Source organism: Heloderma suspectum, chromosome 6 (genome assembly GCF_057233095.1).
Source record: "Heloderma suspectum isolate Gila_16-S chromosome 6, 16-S_ref, whole genome shotgun sequence".
In the NCBI taxonomy this organism is placed as follows: Eukaryota; Metazoa; Chordata; class Lepidosauria; order Squamata; family Helodermatidae; genus Heloderma; species Heloderma suspectum.
In genome coordinates, this window is record NC_139463.1 from 3,065,718 (window position 1) to 3,080,421 (window position 14,704).

General features: G+C 42.8%; 1 protein-coding gene across 5 annotated transcripts in view; it reads left to right on the forward strand.

Moving 5' to 3' along the window:
• The window catches only part of CADM1 (cell adhesion molecule 1), a 524,284-nt gene that overhangs the window by 465,287 nt on the left and 44,293 nt on the right, over positions 1–14,704 (forward strand). For all 5 annotated transcript variants that reach the window (XM_084860614.1, XM_084860615.1, XM_084860616.1 and 2 more), the window contains exons 6-7: positions 10,280–10,379; positions 12,008–12,180. In XM_084860614.1, the coding sequence (XP_084716740.1) occupies positions 10,280–10,379; positions 12,008–12,180 (273 nt within the window). The remainder of the gene's footprint in view (positions 1–10,279; positions 10,380–12,007; positions 12,181–14,704) is intronic.

Below are 14,704 nucleotides of genomic sequence, written 5' to 3' on the forward strand. Positions count from 1 at the left end.
AGTTTTGAATCAAGGAGGAGGAGCAGTGAACAAGACAGCAGCTCTCCTTTACCTATTCCTTTTGACAAAGGAGCAGAAATGAAGCAGGGCCATCGGGAGATGATTCAAAATGTCTTTTGTATATGCAGCTCAACCATAACATTACACAAAGACATCCCCCCCCCCCGTGTTAATTTATTTCTTCTACTTCATTATGTTGTTCCATTATGAGCATTCTGCTTACGATTTTCATATTGCCTGAAAGTATTGGGGAAGTAACATCCCTATAATGGGAAAACAAAAACCATCGGATATTACCTAAATTGGCAGATTGTAGCTGTCTTGCCCGTGTGCTAATGTGTGATTCATTTATGCAAACTTAATGTCCATTAACATTTCTCGTAGAGCTCCATTAGCCTTAATATTACATTAGCACCTTTGTTAGGTCTGATCAAAAAAGCTTAAACACACACACGGACTCACACATCTGTACCCACACAGGCAAAAAAAAGGAAGATCGACTCAGAAGCAAAAGCATGGCTGCTTCAAATGTTGCAAGGCTGCCTGTTGGTTTATAAGCAGGGCTGGTCAGGTCAGGGAGCCACCTCCAGTAATGGGTTAAGGCCAGCAAAGCAGGAGGCGGGGGATCTGACCCATAGGACAGGGGTAGGCAGAAGGGATCAACCAGTGGATCATGTGTTGCCAGCTTCTGACTCCCAATAGTTTGCGAATAGTAACGGCAAAAAACCTTCCCCTGCCCCCAGTTTAGGCTGTTCAAATCCCTGATCTTGCAACTCAGATGTAAATTTGCGCTTATATGAAAGCCATCACAATATGTGGACATGGGGTGCAATAAGCAGTTGGCTCTGACCCCTAGACCACCACTTTGCAGCTGGCTGTGATGGCCTGACTTTGGGGTTCTGATAAAATAAACCATACAGTAGATCCTGCGATTCTGTCCTTGCCTGAGATATGGCACAGCCCAGCAGTAAATTCTTCTGTGCAAGCCTCATTGAGGGGAAACTGCACAGGAGCGTGCACCTCCTATTCGTTCCAATGAGACTGTGCTGGAGAACTTCCAAGTGGCTTATGTAGCAGAAAGGTGGCACGCCTTTCTGCCTCGGGGACTAAAATATCTTGGGCCTGCCCTGTTAGTGCGAAAAGTGCGATATCGGAGCACGGTGATACCTCCTCTCCTTTTCCTCTCTGTAACTGATGTTCTTGCTCTGAGCCATGGGTGCCCCCTCCTTTACCACCCCCAGTACCCCCAAGGAGGTATCAGACAAAGCATCGTCCACTCATCTCCTGCCTGATGACCAGATCACAGCAGCCTTTGATTCCACACCAGGCCTTTCAGAGAAATACCTCTTATAAAATCAGGCCTATTTGTCACACTTTCTCCATGGCTTTCTGGACCCTAAGACTTGCAATCAGAGCAAAGCGTAGCGCTCCCAATTACCAGTTCACACACATCATCTGACTGCTCTGTCACCACTAGGCATGTAGGAAGCTGAAGTGCAAACCAAGGAGTATATTGAGATTGCAGCACTATATCAAAGGCCACGTTCCCAAATTTGCCCTCTTGGAGAGGGTGGGGGAGGTAGTCCCTGAGGAAGGGGACATTAAAGAACCTGAACATTATATATCACTGCATGGTTCATGCATGACCTGACCCAGCCATTCTCTTTCTGGCACCTACCTCTGTGATCAAGAGAGCCACACCAATGAATGCACAGTCACAGCGAGTGATTTTCTCACTTTGGTGTACTTCGTACAAGATGGAATTCAGCAGGAAAAGGGTTGTAATAAAAGAGAAGGTATTAGCAGGCAAAATTCAAATTATCTACAGAGCTTTTTCAAGGCAGTGAGCTAATTATTGTTTGCTCAAAGTCCTGAATATGCAGGCGCATGTTAACATTTGTACAAGAGCAGAAGAAAGAGAGCTAAATTGGGAAGAGGCCTTCTAGAATGGCAACATGGTAGATTAGGCTCGCTTTTTTGAGGCCACCTCACTCCACCCTTATTTGGAAACTTGGTGAAGAAGGTTAGACAGGCATCTGTAAGGGGAACACTAAGTTATGGGCCCAGTTCAGGTGAAACAACAAAATATGCTTATGAAAATGAGCAAAGCCAAGCCCTGGGCTCACATGCTCTCTTCTCCCCTCCATGCATAACTACAAGCTTCTACTTGCAGTTTGCAACAGCATAGCGAACTGTGGTTTGTGCAAACCATAGTTGTTCTCTAACCAGAATAAACTGTGGTTTATTGCATACTTCCAGTCTTCTCACATTGCATGGGAAGGGGAAGAGGGATCATGCCACCTTGAGGCTCATGCCTGCTCAAACAAGCTACCATTGGGCCATAGGATATTTTCTCTTTGGTCAAGCCGGGCTGGTCCCTTGCAAAATGTGTTCTATCTGCAAGTCTGAAGACACGTGGCCATTTGGCCCCAAAGCATTGACCTCCTTTGTGTCCCACAGCTATAGAGGGCCAAAGAATGAACAGAAAGTGGTGGTGTTGTGCTTGGCTTGTGCCTTCTCAACTTTACTGCAAGTTCTGGAATGCCAGTTGTGTGTCGAGAGAAATTAAGCCACAGATTAACTATTCTGTGCAGTGCGAAGTCCAGGCATCAAAGTAAAATCTGCTGTGAGGACAATGATCAAACAAAACAGGCTGTAAAAAAAGAAAAGCGAAATATGACTAAGAAGAGAGGATTGTATTTCTCCTTCCATTTAGGTATGTGTTGAGTTTGGAGTGCCTGTGCCTTTGCAAGTCATTAAGGAAGTCTCTAACTAATGCGCCCATTTGGGAGGGGTGGGAGGGAAGGGGGGCTTTAAATTGGTACAGTAACCCTTCATTAGATGACTGAGCTTTGCTTCTGACAGAGCCCCTTGAATATGGTAATCACAATGTTTGTAAGGAGAGATTTTGTCCACATACCTGCTGCAGCTATTGTTCTAGGCCTGTCAGTAATTCCATTAGAAATAGGCCTCCTGCTGCACAAATTCACTTTGTTGGAAGTCAGCGTGCGAGATCTCCGGCTGACAAGTTTGACCTATTTAACTAAGGTTTTGTGAACATTCCATTTAAACTTGCTTTTTGTGCTACGGCTCAAATGAAATTATGGACTTGGGTTTTGTTTTATTATTTGTATCAACTTAACTATGAGAACTCTGAGAACTTCTTTGCTGAGTGGTGTATTGGCGGAATCACCGAATCCTGCTGACTAGAAGCATAGTGGAACAGGCAAAACTAAAAATCTGCTAAACCCACCTGCAGAAGACTATTTCCCCTGTTTTGCTGCTGATTCCTGAATCTCTCAAACTGGATCCTCCTTCACATGTTCCTAAATGTAACCATTTCCCAAGGTTTTGGATGGTGCTTTCCTGTAATGGAAAAGTCAGCAGAAGTCTGTCATTTTGGAGTAGATGCTGCCAAAAAAACCACAGAAGATAGGTAATATGACATCTTTATCAACAAGCATCCTGTAATGTGAAATGGAATATCTCAGTAATACTTTGAGGAGCAAAGCTAAAGTTGATGAATGTCTATCGCAGGGACACATAGCAGTGGCCGCCTTCACACTTGAGTGATGGTCCCCAACCAGTCTGTAGCTCCATGGAACTGGACCAGTGCAGTACATCGAGGGGTGGTCTGCACCCAGTGGTGGCTGCCCCACTGTAAATTAACGGATTCCCATGTTGGTTGAGAAGGAGGCTGTGTGTAAATATAATTTTAAAAAAGGGAAATGGAGCATCAAAATACATTAAGACATCATTAACGTCTTGAACTAAACAAACGCAGAGGAGGGGGTGAACTCAGCCCAGCATGCTTTGTGTTAAAAATCCATCCCTTGCCTTTGAAGTATTCTCCTCTTCTTCCTTTGTTATGTATGTGATGCTGGGGGGGAGGCAGGCTGGCAGCGCTGAGTCTTCCAGCCGCTGGAGAAGTAATGCAGAGTTAAGTCATAATTAATAGAACACAGATCTTTATAATGTCTACATGCATGTTTATAAAAATCTATACCCAGGGAAACTGCTGTAACCTCTGTTTGTTGTTTATACCAAGAGAATTCCCTGTGCCCAATTATGTTTAACACACAAAAAAAGGAAAGAAAGGAACCCAGCCATATGCGGGCGCCTTGTGCTTTAATAATCTGCATGTTTCTGGTGAGTGCAAATATTAATTGCAATAGTATGCAGTGAAGTGATTAACATCAATATAATTTATCATCTGGAGATTTCTGAACATAAATAAATGAGTTGTTTTGTTCAGTGAGGTGTTGACCCTTTCAGAATATGTGATTTAAAGGGGGGTTTATAATATTATCACTATTATTGTAAATATGAAAGGCACCACGATCAGCCGAGTGTTCAGTTACTTGATTTTCTGGAGCATTAGCCTCTCTTGTTTGTGACATTTCCCAGTTGGGTGCTCGTTTGCGAGCTCATTAATAAGGCTTTCTCGGAGGAATCTGCAAACGAAGAACAGTATAGTATAGCAGAGCCTGGTCCTGTGAGCATAACTCCCAGTCACAGCAAGTGTGCAGTTAAATGGTTTAAAATGGGAAATAATTGCACCCAAGCCTCAGCCCAGAGGCCTCTGTTCTTCAACGTGACTAAAAAGCCAAGCTTTGGAATACAACATGACGCCACATCTTTGTGCAGTGATTGGGTACCGAAAGGCATCACGGCCTGCTGCTTGATGTAGGCCTCTCCCTTTACTGGCCATTTTGTCCTATTGCATGACACCAAACTGTAACACTGCATATAATTGGTGGCAAAAGGCTGTAAGGTTTACAGTCCCTGACAGGCTGTTTTAACAAGAAGAGTGCAGGACATCTCCAACAAAAAAGAGGGAGGAAATAAAAACCTAACAGCACATAGCCGATCCAGGCTTTACTTTTGGTCTTAAATGTGTATTATTCTGTGAGAGGATAAGAAAATAGTACAGTTGGGTAATAGGGATGTGGCCCTTCCTAACCTTCAGATTGTATATCCCCCCCCCTTACTTGAATACTAACACCAAGTTAAATCATGTGTTCTTCCTAGGGGTTTATTGGAGACCGATATGGCGCAATGCGTTTTTGTGCCTAAAGTGGCTGCAGTGTGCAGTCCCAAAAATATACCCTAGCATCACTTGCACTGTAACAAAGGATGTTTGGACACAACTCTTGGCTCCTTTGCTGTGGTTGGTGCCTGAAGTGAGCACTTGCGTTGTTTATGCAGTCAGATTGTCCCTGTTTAGGGGATCCATCTCTGGTTGGCATGGCTTTCTTGACCATAAAATCCTCTGATCAGCCCTGCACAAAGCTTTGGATTAAAAGTTAGGTCTGTTGATTTTTTTAGAAGGTACTTTGGATTACATAAATGAATGTGCAGCCCTAGTGTAGGCACACATGCATGAATACATTGAACATAAGTTATGGAGATCACATATTTGGATCATCAGGAGTCTTCCACAAATGCTGTGGTACATGAACCTGAACTGAGCTGTCATGATAGCTGGTTGTTTTTCATGAGCAACTGTAGCAACAGAACCCTTATTCCCAAATTAATTTCTCATGTCCCATTGCCAAGTGACTCTTTGGCATAACTTGAGTACAGCAGAGAAGAAAGTTTTGGACACAGGATCCTGATGCAAGCAAGATGCCTTTGGACCCAGTCTGCAGGAAGCTAGGTATGCTTACATTCCATAGAAATCAGAGAGATAAATGCACAGTTGAGTCTTTAGGTTCCACTGATTTAGTGCGCCAGTCTTCTTTGGGGTTTTCCACTTGCCAGCTCTGCAGGAGTTATACTATCCCAGAAAAGCAAGCAGGAAACTTGCACATAAGAGAAGGCTTATTAGCCAGTGAAAGAAATGTCCCTGATGGAGTTCCTAGGGCAACCAGGGCAAAACACAGCCCACCATTTGACAGGCCACCCTGGGTGTCAGCGGTCCTCTCACATACCTGCTGGCTGAGCTGGCTGCCAGTACCTCAGCTGGGGCTGCCCTGTTTCCTTAGGATAGTGTATAGGCATATGTAGCTGCATGTGAATTATCATAAAGAGAGGAAACACTCAGACTGAGGCAGAGAAAGATGCAGAGGCAGTTTTGATGAAAGGCAAAGAGGGCAGAGACTTGGAGGACTAGTTGGAAGGATGTGGTGTGTCCCATTGACCATTCATTGAACAGCATGGTTCTACAATGTCACCTATCACCTTGAGGGTACTTACTCCATACACGGGAGAGGGAGCTTCCTGTTATCCAGCTTGTCTCAAGTCCCAACAACAACAACAGGGTCCATCAAAAGTAGAATACCATAGGGCCATTTGGCTTTAGTGACATATAACAAGTATGAGGGTTGTTATATAATACATCAGGAAACACGAGAGATCAAAAGACAAGGAACTGCATTGACTCTGGCCCTTTCTATAAAGAAATATTTACCTAAACTAATGTTCTCTGTCTAAAAAGTAGTGCCAGTATTCAGTTCTTGATATGCCCTCTGCTTTCAATTCTATTGATCATTTTCTTCTTTACATGAATTTGGCCTTCATAATTCCGTTCTGCCTTGATTTTCCTCTTATTTTTCATGTGTTGATTAATGGTTCCTTTTCTTCCTTGCCTCATTTGGAGACCCATTTGGAGGTTCCTGCATTAGGCCATTTGCGTCTTATTCTCTTCCTTTATGCTCTCTTATTCAATCCTTTAGTATAAATTATCATGTCTATGCTGATGATATTCAGTTATTCTTTTCTATCTCTGATCTATGTTCTTTTTTTAAATCTTTGATCTTGTCTTGCTATTTCCTCACAGCTGTCTGCTTGCTCCTTAAAGCTAATTTTTCAAGGACAAAATTTCTTTTTTTTCCTCTGGACTCTTCCTTCCCCGTTCCTTATGGTTTTGTCTGTTGACATGGCTATTTCTCAAGCTAGAGATCTTGATTTTTGCTCATTTTTCCCCCTTCTCACATTTCATCATTAGCTAAGTATTGTCATTTTTCAGTTATCAAATATTACTTAAATTCAGTATTTGTACTGATTCTACCCATTGTTTCTTCTGTTCTCTTATTCTGCCCAGATTGGATGATGCTAATGCTCTTAGCCAATATGATCATCTTTCTCTGCTTTTGATTTCTCTTCACTGGGCAACTTTTCCCTTTCACATTCAATTTAAGGTTCTGTTCCTTCCCTCTAGCCCCTTTCATTTCTGATTTCTCTATAGTCTCATCCTCAGTCTTTGTGTTCTTTTGGGTCTTTGTTGCTCATTATACCCCATATCTCTTCCTCTGTTTTACGTTTCGGTGGGTCTTTTCCTTATCTGTGAAGCTCTTTACTAGCTGATATTCATTTAATTGGTTCTCCTTTTTAACAAATGTCTAAAGAATTATTTCTATTTGTATTTGGCCTTCTCTCCCTTTTGGGTGGTGGGGTTGGGGGTGGTTTGTTTTCAGTTTTATCTTCTGTATATATAAAAGTCAAAAATGGTGTGTGGGTTTGTGTGTTTGTGGCTGGCTGCAGGGCCGTCTGTAACGCAGGGAATAAGGGGGAGCTGCCCTGGGTGTGATCACACTGCAGGGCCCACTGAGCCCGCCATTGGGCCCTACAGTTGCTGCCCCTTTTGCTCCACATTCTCACTTGCAGGAGTGTATGACAGGAGTCGCTGGGTTGCATTAGTACTTCGTTTATACTTCCCCTTACTAACAAGGACCCCCTCTCAGGCATGGTGCAGGGCAGGTTTCTGATTTCAGCTATGATTCATCCTATGGGCCATCTTTCATCCTATTGGCCTCTCTCCCATTCCCTCTGACTTCCTTCACCTTGGATTGGCTGGCTGTCATTTGTTCCCTCCCTTTTACTCATGGTTCCTTTTCTGACTGTGCAGAGCATTTAGTTTCTCTCCCCTCTTCCTGCAATATCCAGCAAGGAAGCCTCTGTTGAACATCTTAATGGTGGTATGAGATTCAGTGTGGCTTATATTGTAGTAGTGGGTACAGATTCAGTCTTTTGCATTTTTAGTAGTGTTTTTATTCAATCTGCTCATTATAATTGTTGTGCTTTTTTAATCAAGTCTGGTGGATTCAACATGGCTCCAAAAAAAATGGAAACACATTCTACAAGTTTCTCCGAAAGCAAAGATATCAAAACTACTTCCTAATATTTAACTTTAGGTCCATAGTTGTTGGTGCCATCGCCATCATGTCACCCATCATGCTGCTCGGGAATCTCCATGTTCTTCCCACGTACAGTTATAACTTCCAGAATTAGTTTGTAACAATAAGCAAAAATTGTGTTGTGTCCTCTTTATAAGAATTTTAAAAATAAATAAATAAATAAATAATCTCCTCAATTTTCCTTTTCACCTTTCTTATGGAGCCTTTCCGAGAAGCGTAAACCTACCTTAATGTGTTTCTAACAAATATACCTATGACAAAATTACATAGGCAACGCCAGGTATATCAGCTAGTTTCTCTCTAAATTACAATGTACCATTGGGCAAGGCTTGCTTGTATTTTTATCCATGTTGAACAGGGTGTACGTCTTGAGCTCTTCACAAATAATATTATTTTCTTGTCCCTCTTCTCTCCCTTTGTATGCGGTTTGAGGTTGTGCATAAGTAAAGGCATTGAGACCAGGATGACATTCCTGTTGAAGCGGGAGGAGGGAAGGGGTTGACTTTCATTTCTCGTGAAATTTAAATACAGGTCACAAGGCTGTGAGATACAGGAGAAAAAAAGATTCATTATCCAATATTGTGACATGGAGATCGTGTAAAGTTTTATGTGGTCAAGGCAGCACAACCTGGAACTTACTGTTATCTCCCAACAGTGGGAAAAGAGCAGACCTCCTTTATGCCCCTGGAAAGGCTGTGCTGTTGTGTTTTATGTTATGTTACACAGAAAATACATGCATCTTTAAAAAAAAGAAGAAGTGGGACCTCTAATAACTTTTTCAAACTTGTTGTTGCTGTTTAACCTTGTGTGTGTGTCGCTCTCTAGCTCTTGAGAAATTTGCTGTTTAAGGGGCACCTTATTAAGGTATTCTCTTATAGGCTACTTGAAAGCGATACAGTTTATTAGAAGTCTCTGTCAGGTTGTACAGTTAACTATTGCCTGAAATAATAGATCTGTGTGGCTGCCCAAGACACACTGGTGTCTGAGGCAGAAAATCCAAATAGCATGGCACAATCCACCATGTTGTTCTCCTACACAAGCCCTGTATCTGCAGGGCTTGGAGAGCGATCAGATCTGTTCAAATCGCAATGGCAGAGAAAATCTGCTTCCTGAAAGCATTCTAGAAATGGTCCACAAATCTGTCGTCACACTTAATTCTGAAGTATTTCTTGTGACTGCATATGTGTGTATTCCTGCCCCTGTTTATATCCTAGGATGGGAAGCAATGCCAATATCTGTAGCAATTATTTTTTTATTATTATTATCTCTGGGTTTATTATTAGCTGTTTTAAAAGGTTGTTGCTGATTCAGAGATGTGGGATTGGGGTGTAAATGAAAATGGATCATGTGGTGCTCAGTTGGCTGTCTTGATCTGAACGGGTTTAGGTGATTGTTTGTTACTCTGCGTGTGCTGTGGTTGAAGGCAAATGGACTTTGTAACTGTGGACTTCAGCTCTTGTTCCTACAGGGTCTTTCCAAAGGATTTCTGAGCTCCCTCCCTGAGTGTAAAACATGTTAATCCCTCGCTGTGTTTGTGTTTGGGGATTTGTGAGATTCTTCTGCACCAGTAGAAGTCTTTGCTTTTGTTCAGACAAAAGGCAACAGTCTGTCATTTCTCCCTTTAAGCCTTTCTAGCACAAATGCTCCCATCAGAGCCCGATGTATTAATATGCCACGGCACAAAGTATTGTCAGCCCATAAAATATGATACATGATAAAATGTATCAATTCTGAACACCACAAATCTGCCGTTTCACCTCAGCATGAAGGCAAATGAGTTTCCTTTAGCTTGAGTGAGTTCAGAGATAAACTTCAATTTAACGAAATTTCATTTTGCAAGAACCAGTGGGGGGGCGGGGGCGGCTGCCGCTGCTGCCGCCACCCTTGGTGTGCGGATTCCTTATCGGCGTGTTAGGCTTTGGAGGCTATTAGTCAACTTAATTTGGGGAAATGCTGGGATAATTTACTGATTAGAAGGGTGCAACAGAGAGGGGCAAGAAGGGTGAAGCAGTGGCAGTACTGGGCTTTCATTTGTTTTTGCAAAACAAATGTATCATATTTTTAACATGCTATTATTCTCTCTCTCTCTCTCTCTCTCTCCCCCCCCCCCTTGTTGTTTGTATTGTACATTTGATGTACAGATAAACCTGAAGTGCACGTCTTGCAGAATTCCCCAGGGCAGCCACTTACAAGAGAAGGAGATGACCTTGACCTTCTGTGCCAAGTAAAGGGGAAACCAGAGTAAGTAGAATCCCCGAAATACAGTCAATGGCATGTCTACCCGAGTAACTGGAAACTGGACTGCTCTAGAAGAGTTTAATTGCTCACCGACCCTGTCTAGGTTCTGGCCTTCTGCATTGAGGCAGCCCTCTTCCTTGAGCATGTGCTGCTCTCAGCAGCTTCTCCATCCCAGTCCTGGTCTCCTGTGGCCTTATGCTGCCATGGAAACATGTGCTTTTGTGTGTTCTCCATCTCATCCCTCAATTTAGGGAATCAGTCTGTGCTCTTTGAAGAGCAGAGGAGGTAGCACGGCTGCAGAAATACCAAGTGCCCATAGGAAATTTGATTACAACTGGACTGCAGATAAAATTCTAGAACGCTGATAAATGTTATCTATTTAAAAATGCTAGCGGGGAGATTCTGGGGAATGCAGGTCCCTCCCTACCAGTACTAAATACGAGCATATTACACTTTTATCCCCCATCCCAACTAGAGATGCAAAGAGGTTTTCCCTTGCAAAAGTTTTATGCTTTAGCCCCAAGTTATCATTGCCTTGATGGGATACTTGAACAACTGTGCACATTCCAGGTTTTTCAGGGTGTAGCAAAGCCTTTTCAAAATCTGTCCACGTGATTTGTTTGCTGAAATTCACTTACCACAGCATCAGCATGGGAAGACCTACACATCTTCTGTGCTAGGAATGCTTCCAATAGTTTCCCATCATACATTATCCACATGAGCAGAGTCTGGATTTTGCTCAGGTTTAGTTCATCTTCACCGCCCAGGATTTTTCTCCTTTGCTTCCGGGCTCGCCTTTTTTCAGTCTCCCTTTTAATGAGTTTGCTTCAGCATAGGCACCTGTGATAGATAAGTTCCCGTTTCGACCTTTTCACATACATAAGGTTTTCCTTTGCTCCCCCCGCCTCCACCCAGCACCTTTTTATCCACCATCTTTCACTGCGAATTCAAACCGAAGGCTGCATAGTCCTAATGTGCCCCTGGCAGTCATTCCTTTTGTTCTCAGTAGGACTTGGTTCCAAGCAAACACACATAGGATTGGGGGCAGTGGGAGGGGTGTTTGGGGGGGGGGGTTGAACGGCTGTACCCTCCAGACACCTTTTTTCCCCTGTGTGGTGCACTGTCCTTTGCTCAGTGTGTGTAAAGTGTTGCATGTTGTGCCTTAAAACCCCTTTTTACCTCTCCTGTGAAGGGAAACATGAGACAATGATGGCTGACTTGGAAATTATTTTCCAGGTGTCCAGTGCAATTCAGAAAGCCAAAGAAACCTAGCACATCATGGACTGATTTCCATACTCAGGGGTGGGCTGTGTCTGCCTCCAAAGGACTTGCACTGCTTCCAGAAGACACTCAGTTTCTGATTCCTTTTTCTGATCTTGGGAGGGAAGATAACCTCAGAACTGGGGAAGCCTTCAAGTGTGCTTTTCTGTGTGTCCTAAGTTTATATCCTCCATGTGGAAAACATTGAATCTCTGCTTTTCAGATCATATTGTCTCTCTCTTTTTCCACTTACAATTAGGGGTGGATTTTTGTTACTGAAGTCAGTTATGTTACATGGACAAGATACTGTTTATGGTAGTGTCTTGACTTGCGAAAGAGTTGGTAATCTCTTCTTTTTGTCTTCTCCATAGGCCTATAGATGTGACGTGGTTCAGAGTAGACGATGAGATGCCTCAACACGTTATAGTGTCAGGTTCAAACCTCCACATTGACAGCCTAAACAAAAGCGATAACGGCACATACCGTTGTGAGGCTTCAAACGAAGTGGGAACATCCTTTTCCGATTACACGCTGTATGTATATGGTACGTGAAACAAACACACTTCTTCCAGATATATTTATGCAAAATTGTTCTCAAATCCTGGGGTGGGGGGGAGAGGAAGATAGATTAAGCAAGCATTTTGCTCAGGGTAGAAACCTCTGGGAGTGTCCAAGCTACATATAACTTGAGTGGGTTGTTAAAAAAGCACACAAGAAAAGCAAACCTATTTACTTCTCTCTTCTTTTCCCCATCTGATTCAGAGTTTATTTTTTTCCCACATCAAGTAGGAAGCTACTGCAGTACCGTTATTAAGAACTTGCTTGGAGAACAGGAGATGTTGTCAGATGCAGTGAGGGGCAAAACACCCTGGCTAGAGGTGTGGCATAAACATCCTAGAGACATCATGTTTCATTTCACAGTCCAGGACAGCTTCAGTCATATTTCCATTTGTATTTTATCTAAGCCTGTAAAGTAACAACTGAAGAAACAGTGTAGGATTATTATTTTTTTTTACCAACCCCTCTTTAGCAACTTAAATAACTTAAGACATGTGCAATCCAATACAATCTGGAAGAATAAACCTCACTCTACCCATCTTTGACTGCCAAAGGACTTCTAAAACTTTTGCTACAATATTTTTGTTTTCCTGAGGTTTTACCATTCCTTCAAATGTTGTAGAATAAAAAAAAACAATAACCATAGCCTGCTTAAAGAAAAATGATACGTTTTTCTAGGACTACCTTACAGACACATTCAACCTTGAGAAGACACTGGTGTGTCTGTGTGACATGACAGCATTGCCAATCCATAGACTATGGAGCATACAGAGTGCATAGATTAAAGTAGACGTCTAAAAACGAGAGCCAGCAGTTTTTAGAACGTTATGTTCCTGAATCTCCTCAGTTTTGGAAGATTCTGTTTAGGTAAACTTTGGTGGGGTGGGGAGGAAGTGTTGTTTGCAGTCCCGTTCCTTGAAATGTCACTACAGATGTGTAGGGGATTTAATTTATTTACCCGGTTCTGTAGTAGATGTTAAGGCTTCAGAATGCTGCATGGGTAAGTTGCCCCCTGTCATTCCTTTCCCATCCAGTTCTCCCACCTCCACAGGGCTGCCTCCAGTTCTGACTCCTGCAGCAGTTTAGCATTGCACTGGGAATAGTGGTTGATGAAGCAGCCTAGTCTGTGCTTCTAACCCAGTGCAATGTCCCAAACCGTTATACTGTGGCAGTGTGATGTCTGGCACAGGAGCCTCTGGATTCCATTCTCCATGTTTGTGTGCAGGTACAGAATCAGAACAGGGCAGAAGGCGACTGGCTTGCAACAAAGAATATCAAACATGTCAGTTGCAGCCTCCACCTGAGGGATAGGCGTAGTGAGACCCTCTGTTTACTTGTACATGCCAGCTAGCTGCATAGCTTTTCCCTTGTCTGCCCATCCGCCCAAATTGTGTCTTTGTATAGACTGGTTTGGACCCTTTAATAATGTAGGTTAAAAATTATCTTTAATCAGTTTTAGTGTCAGGTTTATAGGAAATACCTGAAAAACAGGAAGGCACAAAGGATGGCCTTGTAGAAACCTTAGCCAAGGATGTCAACTTTGAGCAGCACCAGCCCCTTTTATTAACACGTAACTGAGGAGGCATAGTTGTGGTTGCTCTGAAGAAGGTATAAAAAATGCCACCCATGTGTTTGGGCTCATTTGTGTCCTTATTCAACATACACATAAGACCTCCCAGGTTAAACAAAGGCCACAGGTGTCCCTTAAGTCTGGTGCTACCTAACAAGACAGATGTAACTTTATGAGTGACAATTTGTTGGCCTGAAAAGAGTAGGAGGCAGTTGATCTTAGAAGCTATACTACCCTCAGAGAGTTATTGAAGATTCTTATTTTAAAGGGAGCAGTTAAAGAATTAGCATTCCTGTACAGGGTAATCCTTCTGAACAGGTAGTTGCCCTCACCACTGTTACACTGAAAAAAAAAAATTATTTATTTATTATATTTATTTATATCCCACCTTTTTCCCAATACTGAGACTCAAGGCGGCCTAAATAGTAGGATGCCTAAATAGTAGGATTATTGCAGAGTACCGCCAGATGCTTCCCGTGGGAATGGGAGAAATAATAAAGTTAATAACAGAATAAAGTCCATGTTGGGATTTTTCCTCATATGCCCCATTTCTCCCTCTTCTCTTGTATCAGAAAAGCATTGGACTGATACTTTCTCTCCTTGGCCAAAAACAGGGCTGTAAAGAAAAACTGAAATGGGCCTCTGTGTAGACCAGTTTCCAGTGGGAATTCCTGTCAGGGGAGAGAAACATTCAGCAATGACTGATATGCCTGGCAGGTCTGGCAAGTTTAGGTGATTGGTGTTCCTGCTGAAAAAACCCAGTAAAGCTATAACGCTAGATGGTTCAGGAGTTGGCACCACAGTGCCAGCAGTGCTGGATGAGTGCTCGCTATTGCTAGAAATGCTTTTTGTTACATGGACGAATTGGAGGTCTTGCATCAGAAGATCATAGAATCACAGAATAGTAGGGCTGGAAGGGGCCTTCAAGACCATCGTGTCC